The 19,483-nt window shown below is 44.5% G+C and overlaps 1 protein-coding gene across 5 annotated transcripts in view; it reads right to left on the bottom strand.

Moving 5' to 3' along the window:
• Positions 1–52: 52 nt before the first annotated feature.
• The window catches only part of LPP (LIM domain containing preferred translocation partner in lipoma), an 870,847-nt gene continuing 851,416 nt past the window's right edge, over positions 53–19,483 (bottom strand). For all 5 annotated transcript variants that reach the window (XM_063916491.1, XM_063916490.1, XM_063916488.1 and 2 more), the window contains 2 exons: positions 5,050–5,170; positions 53–4,931 (listed from right to left, as the gene is read on the bottom strand). In XM_063916491.1, the coding sequence (XP_063772561.1) occupies positions 4,803–4,931; positions 5,050–5,170 (250 nt within the window). In that variant the 3' untranslated portion in view covers positions 53–4,802. The remainder of the gene's footprint in view (positions 4,932–5,049; positions 5,171–19,483) is intronic.

Here is a 19,483-nt window from a genome sequence, read left to right on the forward strand (position 1 = left end):
CTGTATGTCACCCCCAGCCCCATATTCCACAATTAAAAACACACACACGTAATACATTTTTTAATGCATATAGAAACTTTAATGTGAAGCGTGGATATTATCAGAAAATCTTTACTAAGTAAAAAAAAAATATCTTATAAAATCAGATTAGAACAAGGTACAATAAGATAATAATCACAGTTTGCATTAATATACCATTCTTATAACAAAATTAATTACGTGCTTTCTTGCTTGTCCAGCCATCTTGAGTAAGGGTGCCATATTGTGTTCATTACAAAAAAGAAAAAAAAAACAACTATATATCCAACTTATTTCCTATATTGATTCCCAAATCCCCAATTTGCCACAAAATGTGCTTTAAAAACTAAGAATATTATGAATGGCAAGAATGTTACTGAAAGAGAAGTGTTTTCCTCTATCTTTGGTGTTAGAGTTTTCTTTGGGTTAATCACTCTACAATGAGGTTTGTGGTGTGCAAATATTCCTTGCTTTTGTACCTTCAGTGCTGTGGTAAAGCAGAGCTCATGAACATGTGACTTGAGACTTGTTGTGGAACTAGAAGTCCAAGCATGCCAGCTAGCCCTGACAACAACAATCAAGCCAAAGGTTGCCCGAATCTGTGCTTAGAGAGTGTGCATTCACATTTCACGTGAAATGAAAGACACCTGGCAATGGAATACACTGTAAACAGTCACAAGTGGTTTATCGGACAAAGACAATAAAGTGTCTTGGCAGTGATCCTAGTTATGTACACAGTAGTGGAATTAGAATTATATATCTGAAGGAATACTACAAAATGAAAACATGATGGTATAAGTACTGAAGAAACATCCGACAACTATAATGGCTGAGACTTATTAATGGCACTCTCGTTGGCTGCTGGAAATGCTAGAAGACAGTATGAATCCTGATCAGTTTGGCAGATATACTGTAGGTTAAATGAGCTAAAAAAAAAACAAACGGACCAAAAAAATGCCTAAGTATACGAATATTGAAAAGACTATCATGTGTAAACATACTGCTTGTTTCATTATTTGGAGATCTGATAGATCCCGGCAGATATGAGGTCACGGTATGTGATACAAATGAACAGAGTGCATCATTAAATGTAATTTCCACAAATAAAAAATGTACCGCCAAGTGATAAAAACCCATTGCTTCTAACAAATACACTGACACGTAAATGCATTTTTTCAGGGCTAATGAATAACACAACTACTGATGCTGTAAAAGCTACAGCAACAGGGCTGTGTTATGCTATACACGCATCACGTGATCAGCGAATGAGAACTCAGACTCCCAACCAGGAAGTTATTTTCCGGCAGTTTTCTGCTTAGGGACACTTACAAAATGTCAGTATATTATAAATAATGTATTATAAATGTTCCATTATTGCACTGCTGTCATGATTGCTCAGTGCTGTTGTGCTTCTGGTGTGGAAAGTTAAGCACCATTAAACTGGGTTTCTCTACAACTTAACATTTATAATAAACCAAAGAAAGGTAATGTAACATTTTTGAAACAGATATGCTTACAAGTAGGCTGACCATATTATCCCTTTAACCTGGGACACTCATGAATTACACAGGTTCTGTGGCTGGCTGACTGCAAGACTGCATTTCCCCTGGTTTTAAGCAGCCACAGAACCTGTGTAATTCATGAGTGTCCCATGTTAAAGGGATAATGTGGTCAGCCTATTACAAACAGATGATGCAGATATGCTTACAAATTGATGAAACATATGCTTACAATGCTGTTGCACATTCACAGGATCAAATAGTCAAGAACTTGCATGGACTTTTTATCAAACTGTATTTGCTTACTGAAAGTACTACTATGAAGTTAATTCAAGTTTACTAACTAAGCAAATAGTTATTCTCCCATGTTTAGAGGTTATCGGCACATGATTCATACATTATACATAATTCTTTTCAGATTTTCGGAGAAAACTGGTTAGAAAATATACAGTACCTTATTCAGCAGCTATACCGTTGTTGCATTCCATTTGTATTTAATTATTTGACCATTTATTTGGTTCACTTCTGAATATGAAATTATCAATGAAAATCTGGGATTTCCCCTTTGTTTTTAATTTACATATCTTATATTCATTGTTATAATATAATATACTGTAGCTTGCCTTATTTTTGGAATCATTGAAACTGTTGCCATTTTATGTTGTAATATCAAGTCAACCAATTGTACATGTGCCAATCATGCCTTATGAGTAACGGGAGAACACAATGCAGACCATTAAGTTGTCTACACGCATTAGGAGAAAATATTTTCATGGTTCGATTTGATCTATGACATGTAGCCTATGCACTCACTATAAACTACATGACCAACCTACTATGACAAAGAAAAAACACTTTGTAGGCAATTGAAAGGCAGTTTTAGGAAAATTGGATTTGTTTAAAAAATAGCTACCAGAGTTGTTACCTGTACAAAATTTTTTTTTATACTGCGGAGCAACTAAATGAGTATTTAGTTTAAGACTAATACTCTTTATATAGTGCAAAGTAGTATTTATTTTATCTTCTGTATGAATCTCCATGTGTAACCATTTTCCATTTTCTGATGTGTTGGGTAAAAAGCACAAGAATATTTCCAGGTAATTGCATAAGATTTACACCATCTAGGCTTTGAAACGTGACACTTTAAGAGCACATCCATACACACCCGCACAAAACAAAAACAAATTTATAAAACTAGTCTGAGCGGTCTTTGTGCTAAATACAGCAATAATGTGATGGTTTTTTTTACTTATTGTTTAGTGTTTCCCTAACCAGTTGTTAAGAGTACTTAAAATACCATACATACATATGATATAGCTCCTTTCAGAACATTGTGGCTTACAGTATACTGTGTTGGCAATGGGGATTGTAATAGCAGTGTAAGCGCTGCCGCAGAATACGTAATGTCCCTAAAAGTAAGATGTGAGACTGTAGCTTACATTCATTCAAAAGTAATTCAAACACTGAGACTATTGATACTATCAAAAGAACATACAAGCCTCTCCCTAGGAATGTTTTTCGAAGAGGACCTGACAGGTTTCGATTGCAGTATGCCTTGCACTAAGATGCCCACCCCACCCCCCAGTGTGCACTACTGTGAGTGGAAAATCCATCTTGGAGCTGGGCGTGAGCAGGACTACACTGAAGATACAGTATGGCTTGTATATAGAGCAGGCTGATGTATCACTTGGGCAGTAATTACATAATTAGCACAAAAGGCATCATGGAAAATATCCTTTTTTTAAACAAACCAGATAGTCCTTTTAAATCACCGTACATCTGCAATAGAGTATATGCAGTTCATACTTATGGAAATTTGTATATAATGACCTAACAAAGACACAGTATAATATAGAATAACTCACTTTTCAAGTAAGTTCTAATAGAAAAATATACATGTATATATATATTATACTTCTCTTTATAAGGAAAAAACATGCACCTCTCCTATCCATAGCTCATTGTTACAGGAGCATATATGGCGCTTACAATAAACTATAAATCTCCTGAGTCTAGGAAACACATTTGGATAAGGCAAAGTGGCTGCAGACACTTGTTTATTTATGGTCTGCTTTTAAAAGCATTTTAAAATTTATAGCATTAATCCCTGCTGGAAAGAAAGCAAAGGAATGACTGAATATGTGCACGAAACCTACAGCTCAATGGCAATTACAACTTTATTCTCTGTAATGAGAGGAAGTCAAAAGGGGGGGGGGGGGGGAGAGGGGGGAACAGGATTTGGAAAAATCCCTTTACATCCATTTAAGAAATATACCTAAATTAAATACTAAAGATCAGCTGCAGGATTGGGCTCATTAATGCACTGCATTGTGACCCTATTCTATATCCAAAAGCTGCAATCTATTGATGTCTTCCCAGAATTACTGCATACAGTACCTACCTAGATCCTAGTCTAAGTATTCTGACCTGAACACTATTTAGTTATAAGGCACCTTGCTAGCTTGCATATATCTAGAAAGCACAATCGGAACATGAATAATTTCTTAAAGTCAAGTTCAAAATTGGGTTACGCAAGATATTACCTGGGAAGAGAGGAGTGTCTGCATATCATAACTACGTACCACCGATAAAGCACAATTACTACATCCAATCACAAACAGAAAATGGCATCACCAGTAGCCACCAAAGTGTGTGCTAAGAAGAGAAGCAAAGGCGTAGAATAAAAAGTGAGTGAATGACATCAAACTGAACTCTGTCTCAACGTAAACAGAAATGGTTCTAACTATAGCGGGAATATTATATATATATATATATATATATATATATATATATATATATATATATATATACTGCACTGCAGATATTTCCATGTGACCCATGTATTACTTGTCACAGTCTGATGGGCTTGCTCTTACTCGCTGTGTCAGCAAACAAGGCCTTTGTTTGTCGAACTGGGAAGAGCGCCATTATTCACTTATTAACTTTTTTTTTTTTTATAATTCATAAGCTGCTGCTTTAATTGTCATAATGAGTTTACATTTAGTCCTATTAGAATAAGTGATATATGGAAAAAAAAAACTGGACTACTAATTCCTCTGAAACTGAAGAAAAATACAGATAATACATTGTTTAGTGCTATGAATGAAGAGCAAGTGAAATAATTAGAAATGTGAAACCCCCTTACAATGTGCCGCTGAAAAGGAAGTCCTTACATAGGCCTTGTGTCTAAATCCATCTGACCATTAGTCAGGTACTGATTGGGTTGTGAGGAGCAATGAAAAGCAGTAAGGACGATCCTAACATTCAAGAGAAGGTGCTATTCATTCACAGGTCGGTGCTAGACTTGGCAGTAAGAGCTTGGATACGAGCAGAGTTACACGACTTGCACAGGATGTGTCCGTCCAGTGGGTAGCAGCCTTGATTTTCCCCTTCCGAGAGAAGGCTTCCACAGTCCTGTAAAGAAGCAAAGTTACATACTACTGCTAAATTCTGTTACTGGGATGTGTGCAATGTATAGAGAGAGAGAGAGAGAGTGAGAGAGCTCAGCAGCTTTAATCCTCTGAAAACATACCTCACAGCGATAACACTGCACATGGAAGTCACGGTCCAAAGCTACAATCCGAACAGTCTCCTCCTGGCCAGGGGCAGGCATTATCGGTTCCTTACATACTGAGCATCTTGGGGCAAACTTCCTAAAACGACAGAGGAAGAAATAAGTTACATACACATCACTATCCAGATAAAAAAAATAGAATTTTAATAACCTACCGGTAAATCCTTTTCTCGTAGTCCGTAGAGGATACTGGGGTCCTCTTTAGTACCATGGGGTATAGACGGGTCCACTAGGAGCCTTTGGCACTTTAAGAAATCAATAGTGTGCACTGGCTCCTCCCTCTATGCCACTCCTACCAGTCTCAGTCGAGAAACTGTGCCCGAGGAGACGGACATATCCTGAGGAAGGATGTAACAGAACAGTGGTGAGATTCAAACCAGCACACACAAACAAGAGGAAAGCCATGCTAGCCAAAACTGAACAGGAACAGCAAAACCAACATTATTACTTAACGAAGTAACAGGGCAGGAAACACGAAGCACTGGGCGGGCGCCCAGTATCCTCTACGGACCACGAGAAAAGGATTTACCGGTAGGTAATTAAAATCCTATTTTTTCTTACGTCCTAGAGGATACTGGGGTCCACATTAGTACCATGGGGATGTACCAAAGCTCCCAAACCGGGTGGGAGAGTGCTGAAGATACTGCAGAATTGATTGACCAAAAGAGGCCAAAGTATCATACTTGTAAAACTTGGCAAACGTGTTTGAACTCGACCAAGTAGCTGCTCGGCAGAGCTGTAAAGCCGAGACACCCCAGGCAGCCGCCAAGGAAGGACCCACCGACCTAGTAGAGTGGGCCTGCACTTTTGGAACTGGCAATCCTGCCGTAGAATAAGCATGCCGGATTGTAAGTCTGATCCAGCGAGCAATAGACTGCTTTGAAGCAGGACACCCAATTTTCTTGGGATCATAGAGAACAAACAGCGAGTCAGATTTTCTGTAACGAGCTGTCCGCTTCAAATAGATCTTCAAAGCCCTCACAACATCCAGGGACTTTAAGGTAGCAGAGGTGTCAGTAAGCACTGGAACCACAATAGGTTGGTTGATATGAAACGCAGACACCACCTTTGGAATAAACTGCTGACGAGTTCTGAGTTCAGCTCTATCCTCATGAAAAATCAAATAGGGGCTTTTGTGAGACAACGCCCCCAGTTCGGAGACACACCTTGCGGAAGCCAAGGCCAACAGTGTAACAGTCTTCCACGTAAGAAACTTAACGTCAACCTCCTGTAAAGGTTCAAACCAGTCCGATTGCAGAAACTGCAACACCACATTAGATCCCAAGGTGCCGTGGGAGGCACAAAGGGCGGTTGGATGTGCAGAACACCCTTCAAGAATGTCTGAACCTCAGGGAGGGAAGCCAATTGTTTCTGGAAGAAAATGGACAAGGCTGATATCTGGACTTTCAAGGAGCCCAAACGTAGGCTCACATCCACACCTGACTGTAGAAAAAGGAGAAAACGTCCCAGTTGAAATTTCACTGCAGGAAATTTCCTGTTTTCACACCACGAGACATATTTTTTCCAAATACAGTGGGAACGTTTAGACGTTACCCCCTTTCTAGCTTGGATCAGGGTTGGAATAACCTAATTCGGAATGCCTTTCCGGGCTAAAATCTGACGCTCAACTTCCATGCCGTCAAACGTAGCCACGGTAAGTCTTGATAGACGAACGGCCCCTGTTGCAGAAGATCCTCTCGTAGAGGCAGGGGCCACGGGTCCTCCAGGAGCAACGCCAGTAGATCCGCGTACAATCTGGAGCAATGAGAGCTGCTTGAACTTTTTCCCTTTTTATTCTTTTAAGAATTCTTGGGATCAGAGGAAGAGGTGGGAACACGTAAATCATCTGGTAGATCCATGGAGTCACCAGAGCGTCCACCGCCACTGCTTGTGGGTCCCTCAACCTGGAACAATATCGTTTTAGCTTCTTGTTGAGACGAGACGCCATCATGTCTATCTGTGGAATTCCCCACCGACTTGTTAAGGACTTGAACACCTGTGGGTGAAGGCCCCACTCTCCTGGGTGGAGGTCGTGTCTGCTGAGGAAGTCCGCTTCCCAGTTGTCTACTCCCGGAATGAAGATTGCCGACAAAGCCACCGCGTGTCTTTCTGCCCAGAGGAGAATTTTTGTTACCTCTGACATTGCAGCCCTGCTCTTCGGTCCGCCCTGTCGGTTTATGTACGTTACTGCCGTCACATTGTCCAACTAAACCTGAATGGCTTGATCTTGAAGAAGATGCGAAGCTAGTAGAAGGGCATTGTATATGGCTCTTAGTTCCAGAATGTTGATCGGAAGAACCGCTTCCTGACTTGACCACTTTCCTTGGAATTGCGTCCGTGGTTAGCAGAATCCAATTATGAATCAAGAACACTCGACCCTTGGTCAGGTGAGAAGTCTGGAGCCACCCCAGAAGAGAAATCCTGGCTATTGGCGACAGACCTATCCTCGGGTGCATGTGAAGATGCGATCCGGTCCATTTGTCCAACAGATCCAGCTGGAATGGCCTTGCATGAAACCTTCCGTACTGCAGAGCCTCGAAAGAGGCTACCATCTTCCCCAGAAGATGAATGCACAGATGCACCGATATCTGGTTGGTTTTAGGACATCCCGCACCATTGACTGGATTACCAATGCTTTTTCCAATGAAAGGAAAACCCTTTTTTCCTCCGTATCCAGGATCATTCCTAGGAACAGAAGCCTCCGTGTTGGCTCCAGGTGGGATTTTGGCAGCTTCAGAATCCACCTGTGATCCTGGAGAAGTCAGGTTGAGAGGGCAATACTGTCTAACAACCTCTCCCTGGAAGGCGCTTTTATCAGCAGGTCATCCAGGTATGGTGTTATGTTCACTCCCTGCTTGCGGAGGAGAAACATCATCTCTGCCATTACATTGGTGAATACACTCGGTGCCATGGAGAGGCCAAATGGCAGGGCCTGAAACCGGGAGTGACAGTCCTGTAGTACAAACCTCAGATACGCCTGATGAGGCAGCCAAATTGGAATGTGAAGGTATGCATCCTTGATGTCCAGAGACACCAGGAATCCCTCCCCCCTCCACTTTCAGAGACTCCATCTTGAATTTGAACACCCTAAAATACGGGTTCAGAGATTTGAGGTTGAGAATGGGCCTTACCGAACCGTCTGGTTTTGGAACCACAAACAGGTTGGAGTTATAACCCTTGCTTTGTAGTTGAAGTGGAACTGGGACAATGACCTGAGTCTGAACCAGTTTTTGAATTGCTGCCTGTAAAGTCACACTTGCTTCTGGAGAAGCTGGTAAGACTGATTTGAAGAATCCGTGAGGTGGGAGTTCCTGAAACTCTAATCTGTATCCTTGGGCGATAAGATCTATGACCCAGGGATCCTGGCAAGATGCTGCCCAAACGTGACTGAAATAACGTAACCGAGCTCCGACCTGCCTGTCTTCCAGACAGTGTGGACCACCGTCATGCTGAAGGCTTTGAGGAAGCAGATCTGGGGTTCTGTTCCTGAGAACCTGCAACGGCCGGTTTTCTGGGTTTACTTTTACTACCTTTGAAGGCTGTAGAAGAACCCTTGGATCTGCCTTTGAATTTCGCTGTCCGAAAAAACTGCAGAGTCAGAGCAGAGTAGTTTTTTCTAGCTGGGGGTGCTACGGAAAGAAGGTATGTAGACTTACCCGCCGTAGCCTTGGATATCAACTTATCCAGTTCATCTCCAAACAGGACTTCACCTGTGAAAGGTGGATTTTCCAATCCTTTCCTGGAATCCGCATACGCCGTCCACAGGCGCAGCCACATGCCCCTGCGTGCTTACACTGCCATGGCAGTGGTGCGTGCGTTGAGCCAACCAATTTCCTTTAAGGCCTCGACCATAAAGGTAGCAGAGTCCTGAATATGCTGCAGGAGTAAAACAATCTTCCCCATGGGTAAGGTATCCAATCCATCAAATAAGTTACATGACCACTGTGCAATGGCTTTAGTGATCCATGCGCAAGCAATAGTGGGCCTCTGGGCCACCCCAGCAGCAGTGTACAGTGATTTGAGAGTGTTCTCAATCTTGCGGTCAGCCGTGTCCTTTAAGGATGCTGCCCCAGGAACAGGTAAGACTATCTTACATGACAGCCTAGATATCGATGCGTCCACCATCGGCGGGTTTTCCCATTTCTTTCTATCATCCAGAGAGGGAAAGGATGTAATTAATCTTTTAGTATTTAATTCCTTTGATGCCGGAAAAGTAGCTGAGGATTTATTTTTTTATATGAAAATAAAATTCCTCCTCAACCTCAGCCGTCTTATCAGGAATGTGCAGGCCATTTCTGAAAGCTTCTATCATGGCCTGTATGCCATGTGACAGGATGGCATCCCCCCACTCACATCTACTTCACCCTCCTCTGGATCTGATGTATCGCCATCAGTATCACCCTGCATGAGTTGGGCCAGAGTACGCTTTTGGGGGCAAATGGCGGAGGTGTGAGACGCTGGTATGGGGACTTAATCTTTATTCATTAGGTCATCCATAGTCTGTCTTAAACATTGCGTCTCTTTCTCATTATGGGATAATTTTGTAGAAATATTAGATATCATCCCTTTAATGGAAGCTAACCATGGGGGTTCTGCCCCGCTAGCCTGAGAATGGACACTATCCTGAGTATAGGGTAGTGAGTCCCCAGGGGAGGAAAGACACTCCTCTGAGCATGACACGCAGTCCCTGGACATGGCTGTGAAGGGACACCCCACCCCCCCACCCCACACACACACAATGGTAACACAGATTATCTATACAGAGTCTTAGGGAGAGACATAAAAGTTAGAGCCAGACACACAGCGCCCCTTTAGCCAAAGCATACATTTTTAGCTGGGTCACAATGCTAGCATCCTTATCGGGCTTAGTATACTATCACTGCTCTCCCCCCCCCCCCTCACTAAGACCCCCTGGCAACGCTGGGGAGATGAGGGGTCCTTGTGGAGGAGCTGCGCTTCCCTGTATATGCTGCTTGTACAATCTGCAGAGGGAAAATGGTGCTGGTGAGCTGCTGGATCCGCTCAGTGAGAAGCCCCGCCCCCTTAATGGCGCGTGGCTTCCCGCACTTTATTGAAACTGACCTGAGGTAATTTTTGTGAAAAACAGCGGGTTAAATCCCCTGTTATGTCTGTAGTCAGTGTGGGTAACAGTGGTGGCTCAGCGCGCCCCTCAGCAGTGGTACACCTATAAAATGTACTTCTGAGCCCCCGAAGCGCAGCCTGTACTCAGAGCTGCGCTCCTACCCTTGTGCCGCCATTCCCGCCAGCGGCCCACTAACCGGATGCCGGCGCTGTACTCACCACTCTTCAGTCTTCTGGCTCTGTTAGGGGGTGGCGGCGTGCTGCGGGAGGGTATGCTGCGCCGTAGTGTGGCTCGCGAATGGCTTCCTCAGGAGCTCAGTGTCCTGTCAGCAGAGAAACGGGACCATTAACTCTTTAGGAAGCTGGGCCGTTCTCTCCCCTAAGTCCCACGAAGCAGCCAGGCTGTTGCCAAATAGCCCTGACTGAAAATAATAAATAGAAAAATAAAACGTAGAAAACTCTTCAGGAGCTCTCCAAAGCGTGACCAGCTCCTCCGGCACATTTTCTAAACTGAGTCTGGTAGGAGGGGCATAGAGGGAGGAGCCAGTGCACACTTGATTTCTTAAAGCGCCCAAAGCTCCTAGTGGACCCGTCTATACCCCATGGTACTAATGTGGACCCCAGTATCCTCTAGGACATAAGAGAAATAATCGTTATGGTAGACTTACCATTGATAACGCTATTTCTCCTAAGTCTACAGGATCCACAGGATAACATTGGGATATGAGGTAGCGACAGCGGATTGGCACTAAACGATCAAAGCTTTCGGCCTCCCAGCATGCAACAGGCCCATCCCTATATCCCTGCCTCCGGCAAATCGGTTGTTTTCCAAAGCTCAAGGCAGGAGCATAGAGAGCCCTAATCAGGCGAGAAGAACACACATGCACGCCCTTCTGTACAAGAATGAAGAGGTTAATGAGTGAAAGTATCCTCAAATCAGGTGTGTCAGGGTGGGATCCCTGTGGATCCTGTGGACTTAGGAGAAATAGAGTTATCAACGGTAAGTCTACCATAACGATTATTTCTCCTGCAGGGTCCACAGGTTAACCACAGGATAACATTGGGATGTCCCAAAGCAAATTAGTGGTGGGGACGCTCCTGATTGGACAGGAGAATCCTTCGCACGAATTTAGCGCCCTGAGAGGCAAAGGTATCAAAAGAATAATGAATGTAAAACTAAAAATATATATACCGTAAAGTATAAAGATAAACGGTGCTTTGTCACAACCTGCTAAGGCAATTCTAGCTGCTGCTAGTATAGGGATAGTTAAGGTGTGTACACACGGTAAGATATTTTCTTCCGATTCTGACTATATAGTCAGAATCGGAAGAAAATATAGTGCAGATCGCAAGGTGACAGTCACCTTGCGATCCCGATCCGATGCCGATGCGCGGCCCCGCGCGGTCGGCATCGGAAGAAAAAATAGGCTGTGCAGGCAAGTCAATCCTGACTATCTCTATAGAAGAGATAGTCAGGATTGAAATCGCACATAGCCAGCATCGCAAGCACAGTTATTATGTGCTTGCGATACTGGCTAAGTGCCGACCCGGCCCCCTGTCGCACGGTGAGAATCGGATAAGTCCGAATCTCACCGTGTGTATGCACCCTTAGTCCCTCAACCTTAAGAAAAACAAACAAACAATATAAATAGCAGCACTTTGTTGATGACTTGTCACATGCACATAAACAGTATTAAATATCAGAAAATTTAATTTGATAAAAATAAGATTTTACTCACCGGTAAATCTATTTCTCGTAGTCCGTAGTGGATGCTGGGAACTCCGTAAGGACCATGGGGAATAGACGGGCTCCGCAGGAGACTGGGCACTCTAAAAGAAAGATTAGGTACTATCTGGTGTGCACTGGCTCCTCCCTCTATGCCCCTCCTCCAGACCTCAGTTAGGATACTGTGCCCGGAAGAGCTGACACAATAAGGAAGGATTTTGAATCCCGGGTAAGACTCATACCAGCCACACCGTATAACTCGTGATACTACACCCAGTTAACAGTATGAAATATAACTGAGCCTCTCAACAGATGGCTCAACAATAACCCTTTAGTTAGGCAATAACTATATACAAGTATTGCAGACAATCCGCACTTGGGATGGGCGCCCAGCATCCACTACGGACTACGAGAAATAGATTTACCGGTGAGTAAAATCTTATTTTCTCTGACGTCCTAGTGGATGCTGGGAACTCCGTAAGGACCATGGGGATTATACCAAAGCTCCCAAACGGGCGGTAGAGTGCGGATGACTCTGCAGCACCGAATGAGAGAACTCAAGGTCCTCCTCAGCCAGGGTATCAAATTTGTAGAATTTAGCAAACGTGTTTGCCCCTGACCAAGTTGCAGCTCGGCAAAGTTGTAAAGCCGAGACCCCTCGGGCAGCCGCCCAAGATGAGCCCACTTTCCTTGTGGAATGGGCTGTTACTGATTTAGGATGCGGCAATCCAGCCGCAGAATGCTCCAGCTGAATTGTGCTACAAATTCAGCGAGCAATAGTCTGCTTAGAAGCAGGAGCACCTATTTTGTTGGGTGCCTACAGGATAAAAACGAGTCAGTTTTCCTGACTCCAGCCGTCCTGGAAATATAAATTTTTAAGGCCCTGACTACGTCCAGTAACTTGGAATCTTCCAAGTCCCTAGTAGCCGCAGGCACTACAATAGGTTGGTTCAAGTGAAAAGCTGATACCACCTTAGGGAGAAACTGGGGACGAGTCCTCAATTCTGCCCTATCCATATGGAAAATCAGATAAGGGCTTTTACATGACAAAGCCGCCAATTCTGACACACGCCTGGCCGAAGCCAAGGCCAATAACATGACCACTTTCCACGTGAGATATTTCAAATCCACAGTCTTAAGTGGCTCAAACCAATGTGATTTTAAGAAACTCAACACCACGTTGAGATCCCAAGGTGCCACAGAAGGCACAAAAAAGGGTCTGAATATGTAGCACTCCCTTTACAAATGTCTGAACTCCAGGCAGTGAAGCCAGTTCTTTCTGGAAGAAAATCGACAGAGCCGAAATCTGGACCTTAATGGAACCCAATTTTAGGCCCATAGTCACTCCTGACTGTAGGAAGTGCAGAAAACGACCCAGCTGAAATTCCTCTGTTGGGGCCTTCCTGGCCTCACACCACGCAACATATTTTCGCCAAATACGGTGATAATGGTTTGCGGTTACTTCTTTCCTGGCTTTTATCAGCGTAGGAATGACTTCCTCCGGAATACCCTTTTGCTTTAGGATCCGGAATTCAACCGCCATGCCGTCCAACGCAGCCGCGGTAAGTCTTGGAACAGACAGGGCCCCTGCTGTAGCAGATCCTGTCTGAGCGGTAGAGGCCATGGGTCCTCTGATATTATTTCTTGAAGTTCTGGGTACCAAGCTCTTCTTGGCCCATCCGGAACCACGAGTATCGTTCTTACTCCTCGTTTTCTTATTATTCTCAGTACCTTTGGTATGAGAGGCAGAGGAGGGAATACATAAACCGACTGGGTCACTAGAGCGTCCACAGCTATTGCCTGAGGGTCCCTTGACCTGGCGCAATATCTAGTTTTTTGTTTAGGCGGGACGCCATCATGTCCACCTGTGGCCTTTCCCAACGGTTTACCAACAGTTGGAAGACTTCTGGATGAAGTCCCCACTCTCCCGGGTGTCGGTCGTGTCTGCTGAGGAAGTCTGCTTCCCAGTTGTCCACTCCCGGAATGAACACTGCTGACAGTGCTAAGACGTGATTTTCCGCCCATCGGAGAATCCTTGTGGCTTCTGCCATCGCCATCCTGCTTCTTGTGCCGCCCTGTCGGTTTACATGGGCGACTGCCGTGATGTTGTCTGATTGGATCAGTACCGGCTGGTTTTTGAAGCAGAGGCCTTGCCAGACTTAGGGCATTGTAAATGACCCTCAGTTCCAGAATATTTATGTGTAGGGACGACTCCTGACTAGACCAAAGTCCTTGGAAATTTCTTCCCTGTGTGACTGCCCCCCAGCCTCGAAGGCTGGCATCCGTGGTTACCAGGACCCAGTCCTGTATGCCGAATCTGCGGCCCTCTTGAAGATGAGCACTCTGCAGCCACCACAGTAGAGATACCCTGGTCCTTGGAGACAGGGTTATCAGCCGATGCATCTGAAGATGCGATTCCGACCACTTGTCCAAGAGGTCCCACTGAAAGGTTCTTGCATGGAACCTGCCGAATGGAATTTTGCTTCGTAAGAAGCTACCATTTTTCCCAGGACTCGTGTGCAGTGATGCACCGATACCTGTTTTGGTTTCAGGAGGTCTCTGACTAGAGATGACAGCTCCTTGGCTTTCTCCTGCGGGAGAAACACTTTTTTTCTGTTCTGTGTCCAGAACCATCCCCAGGAACAGCAGGCGTGTGGTAGGAACCAGCTGTGACTTTGGAATGTATAGAATCCATCCGTGCTGTTGTAGCACTTCCCGAGATAGTGCTACTCCGACCAACAACTGCTCCATGGACCTCGCCTTTATAAGGAGATCGTCCAAGTACGGGATAATTAAAAACTCCCTTTTTTCGAAGGAGTATCATCATTTCTGCCATAACCTTGGTAAAGACCCTCGGTGCCGTGGACAGTCCAAACGGCAGTGTTTGGAATTGGTAATGGCAATCCTGTACCACAAATCTGAGGTACTCCTGGTGAGGATGGTAAATGGGGACATGTAGGTAAGCATCCTTGATGTCCAGGGATACCATGTAATCCCCCTCCTCCAGGCTTGCAATAACCGCCCTGAGCGATTCCATCTTGAACTTGAATTTTTTTATGTATGTGTTCAAGGACTTCAAATTTAAAATGGGTCTCACCGAACCGTCCGGTTTCGGTACCACAAACAGTGTGGAATAGTAACCCCGTCCTTGTTGAAGTAGGGGCACCTTGACTATCACCTGCTGGGAATACAGCTTGTGAATTGCCTCTAGCACAGCCTCCCTGCCTGAGGGAGTTGTCGGCAAGGCAGATTTGAGGAAACGGCGGGGGGGAGACGCCTCGAATTCCAGCCTGTACCCCCGAGATACTACTTGAAGGATCCAGGGATCCACCTGTGAGCGAGCCCACTGATCGCTGAAATTTTTGAGGCGGCCCCCCACCGTACCTGGCTACGCCTGTGGAGCCCCCGCGTCATGTGGTGGACTCAGAGGAAGCGGGGGAAGAATTTTGATTCTGGGAACTGGCTGACTGGTGCAGCTTTTTCCCTCTTCCCTCGTCTCTGTGCAGAAAGGAAGCGCCTTTGACCCGCTTGCTTTTCTGAAGCCGAAAGGACTGTACCTGATAATACAGTGCTTTCTTAGGCTGTGAGGAAACCTGAGGTAAAAAAAATTTCTTCCCAGCTGTTGCTGTGGATACGAGGTCCCAGAGACCATCCCCAAACAATTCCTCACCCTTATAAGGCTCTATGTGCCTTTTAAAGTCAGCATCACCTGTCCAGTGTCGGGTCTCTAATACCCTCCTGACAGAATGGCCATTGCATTAATTCTGGATGCCAGCCGGCAAAATATCCCTCTGTGCATCCCTCATATATAAGACGACGACGACGAATGTTCGCAAAATAGTATCCCTGTTTGACAGGGTTACAGACCACGCTGCAGCAGCACTATCTGCAGGTCTCAGTCTAGTACCTGAGTGTGTAAATACAGACTTCAGGATAGCCTCCTGCTTTTTATCAGCAGGTACCTTCAAAGTGGCCGTATCCTAAGACGGCAGTGCCACCTTTTTTGACAAACGTGTGAGCGCCTTATCCACCCTAGGGGATATCTCCCAGCGTAACTTATCCTCTGGCGGGAAAAGGTACGCCATCAGTAACTTTTTAGAAATTACCAGTTTCTTATCGGGGGAACCCACGCTTTTTCACACTTCATTCACTCATTTGATGGGGCAAATTTGCTTTTTCTCCCCAAACATAAAACCCTTTTTTAGTGGTACTTGGGTTAATGTCAGAAATGTGTAACACATTTTTTATTGCCGGGATCATGTAACGGATGTTCCTAGTGGATTGTGTATATGTCTCAACCTCGTCGACACTGGAGTCAGACTCCGTGTCGACATCTGTGTCTGCCATCTGAGGGAGCGGGCGTTTTTGAGCCCCTGATGGCCTTTGAGACGCCTGGGCAGGCGCGGGCTGAGAAGCCGGCTGTCCCATAGCTGTTACGTCATCCAGCCTTTTATGTAAGGAGTTGACACTGTCGGTTAATACCTTCCACCTATCCATCCACTCTGGTGTCGGCCCACAGGGGGCGACATCCCATTTATCGGCATCTGCTCCGCCTCCACATAAGCCTCCTCATCAAACATGTCGACACAGCCGTACCGACACACCGCACACACACAGGGAATGCTCTGACTGAGGACAGGACCCCACACAGCCCTTTGGGGAGACAGAGAGAGAGTATGCCAGCACACACCAGAGCGCTATATAATGTAGGGATAAACACTATCACTGAGTGAATTTTCCCCAATAGCTGCTTGTATAAACAATATTGCGCCTAAATTTAGTGCCCCCCCTCTCTTTTTAACCCTTTGAGCCTGAAAACTACAGGGGAGAGCCTGGGGAGCTGTCTTCCAGCTACACTGTGAAGAGAAAATGGCGCCAGTGTGCCGAGGGAGATAGCTCCGCCCTTTTTCGCGGACTTTTCTCCCGCTTTTTTTATGGATTCTGGCAGGGGTAATTATCACATATATAGCCTCTGGGGCTATATATTGTGATTATTTTGCCAGCCAAGGTGTTTTTATTGCTGCTCAGGGCGCCCCCCCCCCCCCAGCGCCCTGCACCCTCAGTGACCGGAGTGTGAAGTGTGTATGAGGAGCAATGGCGCACAGCTGCAGTGCTGTACGCTACCTTGGTGAAGACTGAAGTCTTCTGCCGCCGATTTTCCGGACCATCTTCTTGCTTCTGGCTCTGTAAGGGGGACGGCGGCGCGGCTCCGGGAACGAACACCAAGGACGGGTCCTGCAGTCGATCCCTCTGGAGCTAATGGTGTCCAGTAGCCTAAGAAGCCCAAGCTAGCTGCAAGCAGGTAGGTTCGCTTCTTCTCCCCTTAGTCCCTCGTTGCAGTGAGCCTGTTGCCAGCAGGTCTCACTGTAAAATAAAAAACCTAACATATACTTTCTTTCTAGGAGCTCAGGAGAGCCCCTAGTGTGCATCCAGCTCGGCCGGGCACAGAAATCTAACTGAGGTCTGGAGGAGGGGCATAGAGGGAGGAGCCAGTGCACACCAGATAGTACCTAATCTTTCTTTTAGAGTGCCCAGTCTCCTGCGGAGCCCGTCTATTCCCCATGGTCCTTACGGAGTTCCCAGCATCCACTAGGACGTCAGAGAAATAGGAGTTCCATATAATCATAAAAAACAAACATAAAAAAACTCAAAAGTGGGTTTCAGAATCAGCACAGTTCACAAATCCATTCCTTTTATAGTACCTCCCTGTCCGCCATTTTGCAAAGAGTCCCGGTATGGTATTTGATAATCCAAGGATATTATACCTGAGTCACTGGAGGACTGAATGTCCTGAAATGATTGTCACCTCCAGTTATTTGAAGGAGGTGAACACTAATAATTATCTACATTTTCAAAGTGCACATTACATCCCCTGGAAAAAAAGCATTCCAAGGGGACAGCTACTCCGACTTAGAAGGAACTGTTCAAACTTTGATACATTTAAAGAACAAGCAAACGTAATACTATCCTCATTCGAACAACAAGGTTACCCTAGGACCTTACTTGACATAGCCTATTTAGAAGTATCACAGATAGAAAGGAACACCCTGCTTAATCGGAAACCGACATGTGCGGGTGAAGGAGAGAAAGACAGGGATCTGGCCTTCATCTCAACCTATAATAGTCGTACACAACAAGTCAAAAGCATTATAAGGAAAAATTACAATAATTAAAACAGGATCGCTTGCTACTAGGAAGTCTCCCTGAGAAACGTCAATTTATATTCCGTAAAAATAGGTCTCTGAAGAATATTCTTCATGCACCAAGTAATCTAAGAATAGAAAAAGCACCAGTAACCAAAGTTAATACATGGGTAACAGCAAAACCAAAGGGTTTTTATAAATGTGGTGGTACTAGGTACCTTATGTGTAAACATATACCCACCAAAGTTCTTGAGATACAGAGTCTGACTAATCAGAAGCTAATGACAATTAGGACATTTATTAATTGCAATTCTAGTTACGTGATATATGTTTTATCGTGTAGTTGCAATCTGAAATACGTAGGTAGAACCACGAGGAGATTAAAAATAAGGTTTTTCGAACACCGTCCTAACATAATTAATAAAGTGTTAACCCACAGTTTAACAAAACATTTTTTTGAACATCACAATAGTGACCGCTCCGAACTCCGTGTAGTAGGAGTTGAGTACATTTTAAACACCGTCAGAGGTGGGGATCGCTTTAAGACATTATGCCGTCAGGAAGTCTTCTGGATGTTATGCATGAATTCAATTTTCCCAGAAGGACTAAATGAGGCAGTGGAATGAAGTAATATAATCTGAAATAATAGAATATACAGTGTCATGTAGGATTATATGGGTCAACACTTTGTGTATATGATTTTCAGTATCTAAATATACCGTAGATATGTGTGTGTTGGTGTGTTCTATAAAAGGAGAATACAAGTTTTGTGTGGCCCTGGGGATCTATTGATTTATAAAAGAGAATCAACGGGGATGTGGATGCTATCACAGAACAGTTGCTGTTCACATGTTATAGGATCACTATGGGTGTTCTACAACGTACTCGATAGGGATGAATTAATACGACAAGATCTATAAGAAGTTCATTGGGTGTGTCGTCATTTTACTATAAAATATGAGTTCGGGCATCTGGAATTGTGATCTTTATGGTCTATTCTTCTTCTTCTATTTTTTGTATTACTTTATTTCATTTTTCATTTATTATTTTTCATTATTTCTTAATTTTTTCTGTGCTTATTTTATAAATATTTCTACAATGGTCTTATTATTAAACACTATCCAACCAGTACATCTTACTTAAGAGAACAAATTTCTACTTTTAAGGATGCTCACGTCGAATGACGATGAGCAGTCATTATGTACCAAGGAAAACATCTTGTTGCCGGGCTGATGACTGTCAGATGACACATCACATGACCAGACCCTTAAAAGGAAAAAAGGATTCAAAGGGAGATGCTGGCAACGGGGTCTGGGGTCCTGCTGTATGGCAGTATCCAGTCCTGTGACTGTCCACCTGACTGGAGTATCGCTGAACCTTTTGGACGGGCTGGAATAGCCCTGGTCACGGCACCCGACGCCAGGTTATTTAGCAACGTCTG

Source organism: Pseudophryne corroboree, chromosome 4 (genome assembly GCF_028390025.1).
Source record: "Pseudophryne corroboree isolate aPseCor3 chromosome 4, aPseCor3.hap2, whole genome shotgun sequence".
Lineage (NCBI taxonomy): Eukaryota > Metazoa > Chordata > Amphibia > Anura > Myobatrachidae > Pseudophryne > Pseudophryne corroboree.